The 15,999-nt window shown below is 36.3% G+C and overlaps 1 protein-coding gene across 3 annotated transcripts in view; it reads right to left on the reverse strand.

Moving 5' to 3' along the window:
* The window catches only part of LOC123693450, a 58,968-nt gene that overhangs the window by 15,677 nt on the left and 27,292 nt on the right, over positions 1 to 15,999 (reverse strand). For all 3 annotated transcript variants that reach the window (XM_045638554.1, XM_045638555.1, XM_045638556.1), the window contains 2 exons: positions 8,914 to 12,773; positions 7,393 to 7,618 (listed from right to left, as the gene is read on the reverse strand). In XM_045638554.1, the coding sequence (XP_045494510.1) occupies positions 7,393 to 7,618; positions 8,914 to 12,773 (4,086 nt within the window). The remainder of the gene's footprint in view (positions 1 to 7,392; positions 7,619 to 8,913; positions 12,774 to 15,999) is intronic.

Here is a 15,999-nt window from a genome sequence, read left to right on the forward strand (position 1 = left end):
TGACATACATAGTGACGATTCTGTTCTGAAATGACTCATACTCATTGGACGAATGGAAGAAGAATCATGTTCTGGTATTTGGGCGGCTTCATCGGTATCATTTGGGGTATTACCTTCATCTCAAACATTTATTTATTCAATTAGACTTCTTCTAAAAGCAATTTTGAATCGTCACAACAGTATTAACATTTACCACCGATTCGGAAAGCAGTATCTATGGAGAAGAACCGGCAAGAAACTCCATAGGTCCATCATATAGGTCAATATTTGACTCATCCAGGTGTTGGTAGATCTCAGTATCTTATAATCCTTGGAAATTATAATAAAATCTGTAACATAAACTAAAGAATGTCATGTAGGTAATACATGGGGCTCTAGTAACCAATACCAATTTGGCAAGAATTGAGACCAAATGTCTTACCAGTATGACATAAAAGAAAACATTAATATTTTTCACAAGTTTTAGATTTATCTTACAAAATAACTATTGCAGTTGCAGAAATAATATCTATTATCATTAGATATACAAAGATATACTGCAATATACGAATGGTTCCACTAGAAATATAAGATTACTGACCACGTGTTTGCCGTCGCACAGCCACCGTCAACTTCGAAATGAGAATACTTCAAATCACTGTCACTTATAAAACCAAAAACCGTTTAGTATAGTGGATGACATACCACTACATCGATTTGAGGTATTATTCGCGCATATACGCAAAAGATGGCGTTGAAATATTTTTTTATTGTTTATGTAATATATATATGACCGCAGGCCCCAGGAGGTTAATGGCAACAAGTACGTTAGCACTGGATGTGACGCGAGAAAGTCACCTAGACGTGTTTGCGTCTGCGCCACTGTTTCCCATGATGACGATAGAAAGTTGAACAGCATCGGTCGTTTTTAATTGCTGTAATTTACGTAATGCAACAATGTTGTACAATCTGTTTCTTAACAAGTACGGTTTTTTTTTTTATTTTTTATGGTGTTTCTCAATGTTAGCCAGAAGGGCTACTACATTTTAACGCGGACGCGGGGGTGAACTGAAGGTTCACCCTGGTAGCGACATGCACAAGGGCGTCCCCCCTTGACGGGGACCACGAACCTCGGCTTGAGCTGTCGCTTGAGTGGAGGAGGCCAGAAGGGCCCTAATCGGACGGGACAAGTACGGTGCGTGCCGCTTTAATATAAATATAATGAAATAAATATTATAGATAGATAATGAAACGTTGTTAGTAATGAATAAGGTTATTCAAATCTAGGATAATCCAACATATTAATACGCTTAATAGATTATTATCTGGCTTAAACGCTAAGGACATCCTGACCTAATCTTCTCGGCTATTTGAGGCCATCTATAAACGTAGTGGATTAGAATCACCTAATATAATTAGTACCTGTATGTTCTATATAATGTTACCCCATATATTAAGTAATACAGAAGTGTGTATGGTACCTACACTAACGGTAAAATAACACAGTTGCACAAGTAAGCTCCTTTATCTGGACAATTTACTACAAGATAAGGTGAACGACTTGCCAAAGCAAGCGTGTTGCATGGAAAATATTTACATTCTTACCGGATTGCGTACAACCAACAACCAAAAAGTACTACAACTAGCATTGAGAAAAGCTTCTAAACATTGAGGTTTCATGCTGTGGATGGCGATAATTGTCGGTGTATTTTCCCACGAGTGAACTATCGTTGTGAAAAGAATAATGGTGATGAATTATAAATAATTTACAAGACATTTTATACCAATTTCTGCTTTATTTTTATTTGTAAGTTCGCATCCTTTTGTTATTTTATTTCCAGGTGCATGCAGATCTATTGAATCGATTATCATTAAAGGGGTGAATTTAAAGAAATTTTAAATAAGTGGAAAATACTGAGTCATTTATTTATAATTTTATATACTAATTTGTTCAACAAGGTAAATAGAACCAGAATCATACTGCACAAAGGATCATACGACACGTTGGAACTCTAGTATGAACTCATCCGTACTGTTACGTCATTTAGGCAGAAACAGGCTCTACCGGTTGACCTCGACTAGATCTGCAATAAGTACAGTCCGATTTGTATTGTCTAACCTCAAACAATCCCCAAAACAAAATGGCTAAATCTGTCGATTGGTAAATGTACAAAAATATTCACAGAAATCACAAGTAGCATTATTTTATTCTGAGGAAACGAACCTTAAAGTAAAGCAAGTAGTTGATGTTTTGTAATCATATTCACGTAGAACAATGCATTCTCACAGCAGACACTACTGTAATTATGTGTACCTATCAATTTACGAATCTCTGAGTAAAATATAGGTACAATCACGGTACAATACAATCGTACACGGTTACTTCATATTGCGATTCGAGTGGTCACGACGGTTTTACGACCATGTGGAGCAATTTGGTAAGGACTGAAGTCGATTTTAAAGGTTATTAGGTTATAAAATAGAACATAATGGATCCGGTTATAGGTATTCAAATATTTTGGTTATAAGTTTTAATACATTTTGGTGAACTGTGATGAATTGTAGGTATTGAAAATGAACAATGTTGCCACAAGTGTTATGAAGAACAAAATTATATGGTTGAATATTTGTATTTGTAGGTTGAATTCATTGAACAAAGGATAGCTACCATCAAGCTAATAGCTTTATGTACAACACGTATAAAGATGTAATTGTAAGTTTCGTCAGTTCTCTTTAAAACACATAGGGAGTATAATAACAGCCCAATAGCGAATACATTATTCAGTCGACCTTTCTACGCTTCGTTGGTTACGCGTTCTGTGACATTTCAACAATTTTGCAAGCCGCGTGACATGCCAGTGCCCAGTGGTTCGATCGAATGTTGCTAATATTCGGTCTAAGCTCTATTTACCCTGATTCCGTGCCCAGATATCAAGTGTTACCAGCCACAGTTTCTCACAGTTACGCAAGCATTTATTAAGGCGTTAAGATTAGCACCGCTCGATCGGTTCTCATAATGAAAAATGAAGAAATTGAGTGAAAGCACTTAATAACACATGTATAAAGACATCACGATAAAACAATTGATTGTGTTACGAATAGAAAATGTTGCACGAACAAAGGCGGACTCATTCATCGGTTGTAATGTCAAGTATGCGACAATAATTCAATTTTAATATCTTGCATATATAATTTAGTACGCCGTAGTTTTGCATGCAAAATCTTTTGTGTCTAATCGATTATTAGCTTTCGTAATTTTTTATAAATTATTTTCTTTGGTGATACTTTTTCTTCTAACGATCTAAGTATGATATTTTGTATCTAGAGTAGTAATTTACATTAGTGTTGTGTTGCTATTTTGAAGAGTAGTATTTTACATTAGTTTTGTATTACATTTTGTTAATTTATTTGCTTCCTTTTACACATCGGTATAAAATATAAATCCGTGACCGCTATTCATTGTTTGAAAATTCGTTGTTTAGCGGTAGAAGAACTGGCAGATAGTTTTGTAAGGCTAAATTAAACACCATTGGAGGAAGTAACGCTTTATGAAACCGAGTAAGCGTAAAGTTGAGCAAGAAAAGTTGAATTATGCATTTAAATTTAAACACGATGTTGCCAATACTTTATAAATAGCGATAAAACTGTACTTCAGTAGAGAGTTCAATAAAATACAGTTGAATATCAAATTTTGTCACTGTATCAGTTTTCTAAACTCCAAATAAGTCACGCTTCACGAGCGTGCATGTAAATATTTTTATTACTTCATATTTAATTATTCAATACATGTTTAAATTAATGTTGTGCAAATACCTACGTAGTACGTACTATATCAAGTATTAGTTTGAAGTAACAATAGTGGCTATAAATCATTCTATAGGACAACGATGAATTGTATTCATATACATTTAATCTTAATGAATGTAAAATATACAACTTCTTTGCATAACACACTTGTTCTGATTATGAGTTATATACATTTACATATTATATAAATTTATGTACCAGAAATCATTTCTGGTGTTTGAATTGACACGTAATCCTATTATCCGACTTGAAGCCACAGAAATGTTTTGATATCGACACGCGAACTATTTTTAATACCACTATCATATGTATAAGAATCTAAATATATTAGATATCTATTTATCAGATGAGAAGTGATTAATGGGTTATTTGGTTGATAACACATTCACGTGTTTATTATACCTAGGCCTATTTATTTTCGTAGTTTATACACAATTATTTAATTAAGAAAGAAGAAATTTTCTTGTTTCGTACATTACTTATGGACAAAGTCTATATTCATATTTATATTTATCAAATAAATTCTTAACTTATAATTAAGAAAGAACATTTGTTATCTACCTATCTAAGTTTTTGTTGTCAAATATTGAATTAAAATACAAGCAAGTTATAATCATGTCAGCTTCTATAATTAAATTTGTACGCTTAAATGTATGTTAAAAAAAACTGCATAGGTAATATAAACGACAAACAATTAAGGTGTAACAAAAACAAGGCTGTCAATATAGCACAGAGTATCCGAATAAAAAGGTACAACCAACGCAATTATAAACCGGACACAAGTCCTAATTGAGAAACGATCAACTCGTTATATTAACAAGAGCGATCTAAATGATAGGAAACATTACTGGTGAATACAAGTACTCTTACATCTACAACCGGAACATTATCAAATGACCGGTTATTGCTTTTGAAAGGTGTTACGTAGTGACCCGAAAAGAAGTATAATTCGGTGCCAAGTACCAGAGATACAAATTAAATGTTAAGTTGCGCGTCTTTTATTTTACGACATAATATCACATTGGTTGCAGGTGGAATTCTGAAGGTTTTTTGTTCCCCGAAAATGCTATAAAGCAGTCAAGTTTTAGATGCAAAATAATGTTGTTTTATTTAATTTCTTATCACTTATCTACAGGTCATATTTTTCCTATTTTTTCTAGAGTACGACCGCCTTTTATTTCGAGTTACAACCGAGTTACATCTTGAAGGAGCTCGTGTAAAATTGTCAACTAAAAATGTGTGTTAGCACGAACATTAAGGCTACCAAGCGAGGAATGTAAGCACGAACAAAGAAGATATTTACTGAACAGTTAGGTTTACTTTAACCTGGTCAGGTTGATCAAAACGCGTGACGAATTTGAAACAGATGACTTATTGAATAAATTAATGGCAAGTCAAGTATGGACGTTTTAATAACTTGCAGAACCATTTTAATAAACGTATGAACTATAATTGAGATGTATGACGAGTAAAACATGTTTATGTAGCGTAGAAACTATATTAAACTAGCGGTCCGCCCCGGCTTCGCCCGTGGTACATATTAACGTTTTCTCTACATAAGAACCATCCTCGTACTTCAAGGAATATAATAAAAAAAGAATTATCGAAATCGGTTCAGCCGTTCTCGAGTTATGGAATTACAACGAAAAGTGGCATTGATTTTTATATATTAGATTTCTGAATATTGACTATAGGAATAATCATTCCTGTTCTATTGATTAATTCCGTTTTTAATGAAAATCTACCTATTTCGGTCTGGTAGGACACAGATGGCTGATCACCTACTTATCCATAAGGAAAATCAATCAGTGAAACAGATGTATAATGCATCTGCCCCTTACCCCACTAGGAGACACGGGACTTCACTTTCTTCTATGTAAATAACATTCGTGTATAAAATAAAAAATGTTATAAGTCTAGTGAAACCAAACTTTGCTCAAGACGCGGACCGTGACTACCGAATATAGTTTAGACATTTTAGAGAATTTAGGTTTCTAAGTTCAACGACCCATTACTTGGGAAATTTGAAGATACGATCATGGTTTAACATTTATAAATTAAAAATATCATACCTACTCTCTACAGACACCATTAAAAATATCTTTTAACATTTTTAAAGATTATTAAATCGTACTTTTAGAAACTTGCAAAAATTATCAGAGAAATTTATGCAGATTGAATTAGAAACGCATCCATTGAAAAAATATTTAGTGCAAAATGCTATCACTTAATTAATTATGTGCATTTTTTCTTCGTCAAAAAGTAGGATGGTGAAGGTAATCGCGTCATTCGAATTTCCTTCCTGCCTTAATTACTTCCGAGACCTTAGTAAAATTTTAGTAAAACTATTTAAAGGCACCGTTAAGAGGAAGTCTCCGTTTTTCTTATCTGTGGCTTCTTATTTATATCGAGATATTTCGCTCATATTTACAAACTAGCTTCCGCCCACGACTTTGTACGTGCATCCCCGTTTTTCCCCGTTCCCGCAAGAATTTCGGGAAATCCTTTCTTAGGGGACGCCTACGTTATGACATCTATCTGCATGCCAAATTTCAGCCCGATACGTCCCGTGGTTTGGGCTGTGCGTTGATAGATCACTATATAAGTCACCTTTGAGTTTTATATAATTATATAGATTATGTGCTTACTCCTACTAACAGTAATATTATAAATTGGATAGTTTGTAAGGATGAATGTATGTTTGTTAGTCTTTCAATTAAAAACTAGTGGATGGATTTGGATGAAACTTTACAGTAAGTATATCAATTTTACAGTTCCCAGTTTTACATCAGAAAACCATAAGAGCTACAAGATTTTGTGTGTGTGTAACCGCGCGGCACAACTACAACTAGTAAGACATATTTAAATAATTTAGCTGCAAGTCAACTTGTTATTTTAAAGAATATTTTATTACTTCGTAAGGTTCTGAAGTAATAACAAGGTACTTTTCAAACATTAAACTAAACGAGTAGGTAAATATTATATTCTCTCTCTGTCACAATAAAAACGTGTGATTTTGTGATTAACATCAATAACGTCGTTTTGACATGTGTATGTTTACAAGTATATTTATGTGGGTATCAAATGCAATACAACATCACTAATTTATACGACTTATATTTATGTATATTTTCACATATTATATCTTTCGATGATTTCGTTTAATAAATCAATTTTTAAGGATGTGAACGTTACATAATTGCATAAGTGTTATACTGATTTATATTGGCAACGCATAGTTATTAAATAAATTGATCTTATCCGTGATAAGTTCTTCCGAAAAAGGGTATAACGTTTTATACCTAGGAAAAGACAGATTTACATAAATTAAATTACAATTAGGAGTAAGTTAAAGGCAGTTACGAATTTTTGTAATTTCTAAGTCTAAAGTAGGTAAAACAGAAGAGATAGTACCACCTAACAATTTTGAATCGCTATGTTAAAAGAAAGACGCGTGTTCAAGTCAATTATTTACATTCTTCAATCACATACCCTGCAAGCTAAGCACGTTAAGACAGACTCCTGAACACCTGTATTTTTATTTTCTTCCACGTCTTTCACTATGCGCTAATATTTTTTTCCTATTTTTCTAAGTTTATCACATACCTTGTAAGCTAGGCGCCGACGCGGGCGCGGAGGGCTGTGGTAGCTGCGGCGTAGGCGGCGGTCGTCGTCTCCTTGGGACATGGAGGCCTGGCGCGGACGCCGCTCGTGTGGCGGTCCTGAACCCGGGGGCGCGGTACCGGGCGGATTTGACCGGCCCTACGGGTACTGGGGTACCGTTGATGGAGGGTAACCGCGGGAGGGAACCAGCGCGTTGCTCCTCTTCCGACTAGAGGAAGGAATTTGTGATTTAACATCTATCTATATCACGAGCTATAAAGGCGCTCTTTTAACATCTCTATTATAAGCTTAAATCTTAACTATGCAACAAAATTTATTACTGTGCATGTACAATAAAGAGTAAAACTCATTCATTATCTATATTTTAGTGAATTGATGTGGCTTCGCACGGATATAACTATGCATGTTATAAATATAAAACATATATATAATAGAGTAGCAAGAAGATGGAAAAAAAACATTCGATTATAATCCTACTTTTGCGTTTGCAAAATGTCAAAAAATTGACTTTAAAACTGTGTAATGAATAACTACATGTTACGTTGTTTATCCGCATGGACAACCTACTAAAGTACTGAACTGATTTGTACAAAATTTTACATGAACTGTTCTTTTAAGTATGAATATGTGAATGAATATAAATTATAATCATTTACACAGATATAGTATGCTGTCGAGTTTGAACTTAGCTTGATAACACTAATTCTTTTTAAGAACCAAACTGAATATATCTTGTTACATTTTGCATATAGCCTATGTGATTTGACTTGCCAAGATACGTCGTTGATATTTTATATTGCGAAATAAGCTAGGTCAATAGAAGGTTGTTTTTATAATTCACTTTTGTAAACAAATATTATTACAGCTGGGCAAAGAAAAATGTGAAATGTATATTTCGAAAATTAGCACCAAAGTATGTTATGTGTAATTGGATGTTTTTTAGTTATTGTTCATACACTTTGTATAGTAAAAACTAAAAATTGAAATATATATAAAATGACAAAGATCTGTTTTTTGATGAACATGTTATGTTATGCAGTTAAATTTTGATTCACTGTCAGTATGACGAATTAATTTTGTAACAGGTCAATTAATCAGGTATACTTATCTATTATTATAATTTAACTTTCGACGTAATTACATTAATTATTACCTGTTTAAGTAATTATGTTTTATAGTTGCTCCATAATGAGTATTACAGCTTGTTACTTGTGTATTTTTATACCTTTACTTTTACTCAGATAATATACCATGTTAATAGAACTTTCGAATGAATAGAAACTAACTTCGATAAGATCTTTGTCAATTAGTATTTAGTATGCCTTATCTTATTGTGTATGTAATCTTAGATATGAAAGATACTGATTCGAGTTCCACGTAAAGATTTCATATATTAATGAGGAGCCATGAACACGCATAAATACATAACATTAGCTTATTATGAATTTGGATTGAACTTGAGCTTGTTATACTACATATATTAGGATGTTTAACATATTTTACCTCAGCATCTGGGGCAGAAGCTCGTCGTCTTCCGCGCCATAAGCGGTCCTCACTGCCGCTGATAGCTCCACAGCTTCTTGAATGTGACTTTAGAGCGGCCAGATCTGCTCCCGCAGGAGACCGTCTCGTCTCACCCCCACCGCCCAATGTGCCCCTCGAATCAGCAGCCAGTAAAGCCGATTCGAAACTACCACGCCACGAAAACCGTTCACTGTCACTTGCGACACTTGCTCTACTCGCTGTCGCCTCCAAAATATCGTGAGATTTACTCCGTGCCAACGCTCCCGGCTCGGATGCACTGTCCTCATCCGTGCTAGCCGATGCCCCGGCAGATACTTCATGCATGAGTGCCACCAACCGCCCGCCTATGTGCCTCATAACTTTACCAAACAACGGCGGCGAGCCGTCGCCCGCCCGACCCAACGTTGCAGCTAATCTTTGATATGCACCGACTGCATCCCGCTCTAACGAACCCGCCTCACTGTTACCTTTGTCGAATTCGTCGATTATTTCGCGACAACTTTCCGATATTTGTTTTCTCAAGGCGGATCTGTTTACGGTGCCCTCTAAGTCGGAGCCCGCGTAATCGGAGGAGTCATATGAATCACTCCACGTGTCCTCGCTAGATAAATATTCAACGATTTCGCGCACTTCTTCATCTCGTATTCCAGGAACGGTTTTCATCAACCTCGTTAGTTCACTTTCGAAATATAATAGTTGTGGAGGTTTTGGCGGTTTTGAACTTTCAGAGTTCGATGAGGCGGGTGTTGAGGTACGTACATTTGATGAATTGATCATTTGTTTGAAAAATTGTCGCATTTTCGTCATCATAAGGTTAGTTTCTTCATCCGACGACCAATTATTAAAGCTATCTTTTCGCGATAACGGGCTAGGCGGGGGTCTGGACGAGGGGGCTCTTTCTACGCGCTCATCGATGTCTGGCCTTACCTCTTCGATAATTTCTTCTAATTCTGTTTTAGGTTCATGAGATCTTGCGAAGTCAGAGCTAGAATCGCCGCTACGCAATAAATCGTCGCAGCTTCCTACAAAACCACTATCACGACTAGTTTGTTTCTTAGATTCAGATAGTTCAGATCCAAGCGGTGGGAATTCAGGTCGAGGCGTAGATCTCCCATCTTCACCTTCAGATACCGACCTTGTATCGTCACGAGTTTCCTCGGGGAATTCGACGGATTGCCGCCTTTCATCCGCGGGTGAACCACGCTTTTTGTTTTGTTTTTTACGTTTATTTTCACCCGTTAAATCTAACCGTTCGAGTGACTCATGGCGGTCTTCCGTCTCCGTACTCGACCCGTCAGATACTTCTGGATTTTCTTGTGAAGGCTCATCACCGGTTAATAAGTTGTCTAATGAAGAAGAATGTGACCTTGGAGTGCCTCGAGCACGCACTAACCGCTTTCGTCTTTGTTCAGGACTTTGTTTTCCCTCACTATCACTGCCTACACTGCCTGATCCATCGGAATCCCTTCGTTCCTGGTTAAAACCCATAAAACCGGAAAGAAAATATTTTTCTAACCTCGATGTCACAAGTTCCTCACTGTCACCACTTTTTTTTGGTTGTTCATTGTCAACTATCGATTCACCACCTTCACTACACACACTCGACGTATCCGATATGTGTTCCTCCTCATCGCGAATATGTTTTCCATCCCCTAAACCAAAGAAAAAATATTTTTCGAGTTCCGTGGCCGATAGGGGCCGCGGTTTTTTAGTTGTGGGTTCCGTTTCGCTTTCTTCACAGCTCTCTTCAACTATTGTATGCAATGTAAAATCTAAGGAACGTCTACAGTATGCGAAGTCGTCTCCCCGGGTCGGCAAGTTGGCTTCATCCCCGGAATCAGAATCTGACTGCGAAGTCGCCTCGTCATCATCGTGGCTGACGTCCTCAACCCACGAGTCGTCATCTGCGAGCCCCTCCTCGAGACACACGACCGCAGAGAGAGTGTCGGCATTACTAACAACAGTCACTCCAGCTGAAGGTTGCACCGATTCGTTGTCGGATAATCGTTCGTTTATCTCGTTTTGTTGTACGCTTGCGTTCGGTTCCGGTTCGTTGTCCAAGTTGGTGTGATGCACTGTGATGTCTTGCATGAGCCGCGTCGTGTCTGACGTGACTACGGAGACACGATCGTGCGTTATCATAACGCGGCTAGTGAAACGCGCGGACCCGTCCGCACCGGCCGTGCGCGAGCGGCAAACTGTATTCTCCACAGGTGTGCCCGCGCCCCTCTCCGTCTCAGCGCAAACCGGCCGCGAATCGTGCATTTTCTCCTCGCTGTTGTCGTCCATTAATTCTTTCTTCAATAACTCACTAAGCGTGCGTTCGATACCTTTAAACAAGTCAATTTTTTGTATCGGCGGTAATGTTGGTTTATTTGCCTCTTCGTATGTAGGTTCCGGGGATGGTACCGGAATCGGACTAATATTTGATGAAGTTTTTGAAGTATTTTCCGTATTGTTATATAAATCGGAGGGCAAATCGTCAGAAACTTTAATATTGCAATCAGAATTAAAAGAATTATCCAAGGAATCACACTCAATTATATTGGGTGCATTTCGATTTTGGGCGTTCTGTATATTGTTTAAAGAATCGTAATTGTTTTGATCCTTATCACTACACGTTGCACTGAAACTATTATATCGTTCATTTGTTTCACTTAATAGCATATTTTCATCATGAAATTGAGAAATATGTCGACTTTCACTTTCATTATTTCTTTGCAATGGGAACACGGAATACTCCTCAGTAAAGTTAACAGATTGAAGGACAACAACATTATTATTTGACGGAACTGCCTCGGCGCACTCATTTCTATTCATATTAATATCATTTTGCATTGCCACTTCCATGGCCACAATTTCTAAGCTGTCCGATTTTTTATCATAGGAGTCATCACAGTCGATACCACTACTGTCAGCGTTTTCGTCATTTTCAGAAGAGGAGTCTGCAGGGTTAACAACAAACACGCGGGAAAACTGTCCTCCCCCTCCACCAGAGTCGTCCGAGTCTTCATCAGATGTCGGGGGCTCCTCAGGGGCAGCGCTAAGCAAATCATAGCTCCTTTGCGCGACCCCTCTTTCCGAATCACTCGAACTAGCCGATGATGACGACGAAGGGAAGGCCTTTTCCGATTCTAGGTGACCAGGCATCGTATCAGCTACTTCTGACAAAACTAATAAAGAATCGTCTCCCGCAATCACTTTGATACCGTCTGACGTTTCATGTTGGACTGCGTGTTCAATATTGTTATCGCTCTTATCGTTATCACTAGGCGCAGGCACTTGCAACTCGGACTGTATAGCTTTATCGGTCCTTTCGACGGTCATCTCCAATCTATTTCGTGGTAGAGAGTTAGCTGTAGCGGCAGCGGTAACTGCCACGGCGGCTGCCGTCGTAAGACGGGCGAAAGCGGCGGCATCTAGTGATGAGAATCCCGGGTATGTATTCCAATGAGGCGCGGGCGGGTTTTGCGGTGGAAATGCGAGTAAAGCGGGCCAAAGGGCGGCAGGTACGGGCACAGGTACTGGGACGGGGACGGCGACAAACCGTGGCTCAGCGCCGCATGAGCACGCTCTTTGACAGTCTTGTGGTGTATGCTTGGGGGGCGGCTGCGGTGGTGGTGGTTGTGGCTGTACCGCCGCCGCGCCTGGTTCGAAGTAGTCCCAGTCGCAGTCGTCGGGAACGGGGGGCGCGGCGGAGGAGGCTGTGGAGGCTGAGTCTTCCGTGTCCTCGCGGCACGACGAATCCGAGCTGAGGAACACGAGGCGGTAATCCTCGGGACGCATGCGACCGGTTTCCGGTTCGCTTATTTCGCCAGGCTCAGTATTGACGCCCCAATCTGAAAGTCAAATAAACAAATTTAAAATACATAACAAATTCAACATGTTTAATGAATGAGCAAAGTTTTCGACAAGTAACTTTGCTATAAGTTTTTTGCAGGCACTCTAATTTAATGACAGGCGTTACAAATATTAAACGATTATAAACTGGTTTTTAATTGCATTACCAAACAGCTTACAACAGTGATTTAGATTAGACGAACAATTCACAAGTTTTAATGAATCAATCAGTAAATTATGTTTGTGCATTCATCTAAACTTTACAACGTTTATGGAAGAGGAAATCAATAATTAGATTGCAATAAAAATGCAATAGAAAGCACCACGGATGGGTGGCGTCTATCGTGAGTTAAAGCGACATGCTACACGAACCCAGCTTAGATACGCTATCTTCATACTAAGAGGCATAATTATTAGTCACATGGTATAAAAATGTAAGCAAAACAATTTCTTTTTCTCAGATACATTTTTCACTTAATCCATGCAATCGGAAGCCGTACTATTATTCATTACGCAGTAAAAAATACATAATATAAATAAAGCCTCATCCTTCACAGTTTTTCAAGCATCACACTCTAAAAAATCATATTTGAGAGGTACAGAATAATTATATAATTACTTTTTAACAAAAAAAAATAAATCGGACAGGGCCTGCTCCTTTTTGTGTCGGTTCAAAACACGATATATATTTATTAATTTTTGAACGTCTCATTTTGGTACCACCGCACTATAAATACGGAAACAAGATAAGAATAAATAATAACATTGAACGCATAATCTTATTATAAATAGAAGCAAATTAATTCAGATGAAGTAACGATCATTGTAACCTTAATATATTTATAATCAATTTTACAGTCAGTTACTACTTACTACCAACATAATGTACCTACATGACTTTAAATACATTGCATCGACATACCATATTAAATACATAGTAACTGAGTAAGTACTGAAAATTCAAGGTTTAAAATCGAGCTTATGTGTGTTTTTTGAATCTCCTATTGAACTATAAACAAGTTTAAACTATGCAGTAGCTATTATTTATTCATAATTAATGCGCCTTTTTACAAACATAAAATTTAAAAATGAAGTGAACTTAACATTTTATGTTCGTGTGAGAAAGTTCTTGACTATTTTTTTATTTACAATGTTATGCCATTCTCAGAATTCTAACGTTAAACCAATGCAATGTTAAAATAAATATCCTTAGCAAATAATATCGCTAGACCGTAAGACAATAACATAATTATGTGAACCTTTTGCTTCATAGCATAAAGTTCATTTTAGATTATACTCCTGAGTTTATTTATTTTTAATCCAAACTAAGTAAAATAAACATTGTTTACTTTCTTTAGATTTTTATGCAAATTCTACCACGATTCTACTGCTCTGTCAATTTTCATATTCTTTTTAGGATAAAAATTTGTACCTGCCTAAAACGGATCCCAGTACACATTTACACACTATACACACTATACACAGTATTACACACTATACATACTCGACTATATTACAACTTTTATAAAGGTATAGGTACCAAATACCATTTTAACTTTACCGATTTTATTTTGAGGCACACTTCATCGTATGAAATCGCATAAAAAAAACATAATTATTCCAAATCCAATTAATTCTAAAACCCCGTTATGTATTATAAATATAATTATAAAATTTTAATATTCACTATAATTAATTAAATTTTATGTAACGGGAAGTGCTTTATGGTTTGACGTTCGATGCGCTCAATGCTTTCATTCATTTTGAATAAAATAAACATGGCGTTAACAATTAACATTATTAAATATTTAAGCAAATACTTGTATGAAAATTATAGAGCTGTTAAAAGTAGATAATTTCAACAGTTAGTCGTCATCATAGACAAAAAAAAATCATGAAAAAAGACTTTTGTCGTGGTTATTAATTGGAAATAGTATTAGGTATCTTGATAAGATTGTGGAGTTTGAGGAGTGGTAGGGTTAACCTTTTCATTTAGTCATTTAATGATAGGTTATATTTTACTCCGTCTTCTAAAGTACAATTGCTGGGCCACGTCCTAGTGTCTAGGCACTTTTTTATTTATAACAGAAAACAAAGTTACAATAGCCTATTATATGCAGTTTAAAGCAGTTTCTAATTAAAATATTTCACCTTTGACACACGGCCGTGGATTACTTGTTCCCATAATCACTATAATCTCATTAAACTTAGTATAATCGCATTAAATTGACATTTGCAATGATATTCAAAGCTGAAAGCATATTAATAAATATTTTGAACAATGAATTTAGAACAGCTACGTTGGCTTATGTCCAAGGTTTTGTTACCTAAATCGTAGGAGGCACGAGGACATTTACCTAAGGTGTCCTTTATCTATGTTAAATTGTATTTTAAATGGTCGTTTTAGCACTCGCGAAAGTAGTGATCTAGAAAAGATTCTAGCTGAAAAATAATGTTAAAATACTACAATTCATCGCCTTAGAATAACAACTCTCTCTCTCTCTCTCTCTCTCAAATATGAGCAATAATACAAAAATACAAAAACGTTAGAAAAATAATTACTCATTAAACAATTATTTCTTTCATTTGAGATGATAAAATCACTGTGCCGACTTTCTTTTTTAATCAGATCGCATTGTAGACCTAAATGAGCGGTTCGATGGTTCCGATAGTTCTGAACGAATGAGATTTTACAAATATGTACATTCAAAAGGTAGGAGGACGTTTAAATTATAACAGTTTTTTATAAAATAATAGCGTTAAATACATTGGAATGGGATCTAATTCTCTTCTCATCTCAATTCTATTTGTTAATGCTGTTACCGTTTGCCAAATTAATGAACATATAATTAGTTATTCATAATAAACAGATACGATCTACAAACATTTTTTAAATGGAAAATTTATCATTTGTCAATGTAAAATTTCAGCTCAGCCGGATCAGTACCTTTTTTCATAAAATAACAACAAGCACATCGTTCACATCAACCAGATAGATACGAAATTCATTCCATATTTCCAAAATTAGCATAACAATAGCTAAGCAGGTATATTTTTAATAATATCTACAGCCTCTGAAAAATCGTGCCTTACGTACTGCAATAACAATCAAGATTCAATAAAAAGAGACCATTACATCAGATGAAGATACAATTCAACGAGGTCATGGTACCGATTTCGTTTTAGGTCAGCCAATACAATGTAAGCGCTATTTACAGATTCTTC

Source organism: Colias croceus, chromosome 7 (genome assembly GCF_905220415.1).
Source record: "Colias croceus chromosome 7, ilColCroc2.1".
Taxonomy (NCBI): domain Eukaryota; kingdom Metazoa; phylum Arthropoda; class Insecta; order Lepidoptera; family Pieridae; genus Colias; species Colias croceus.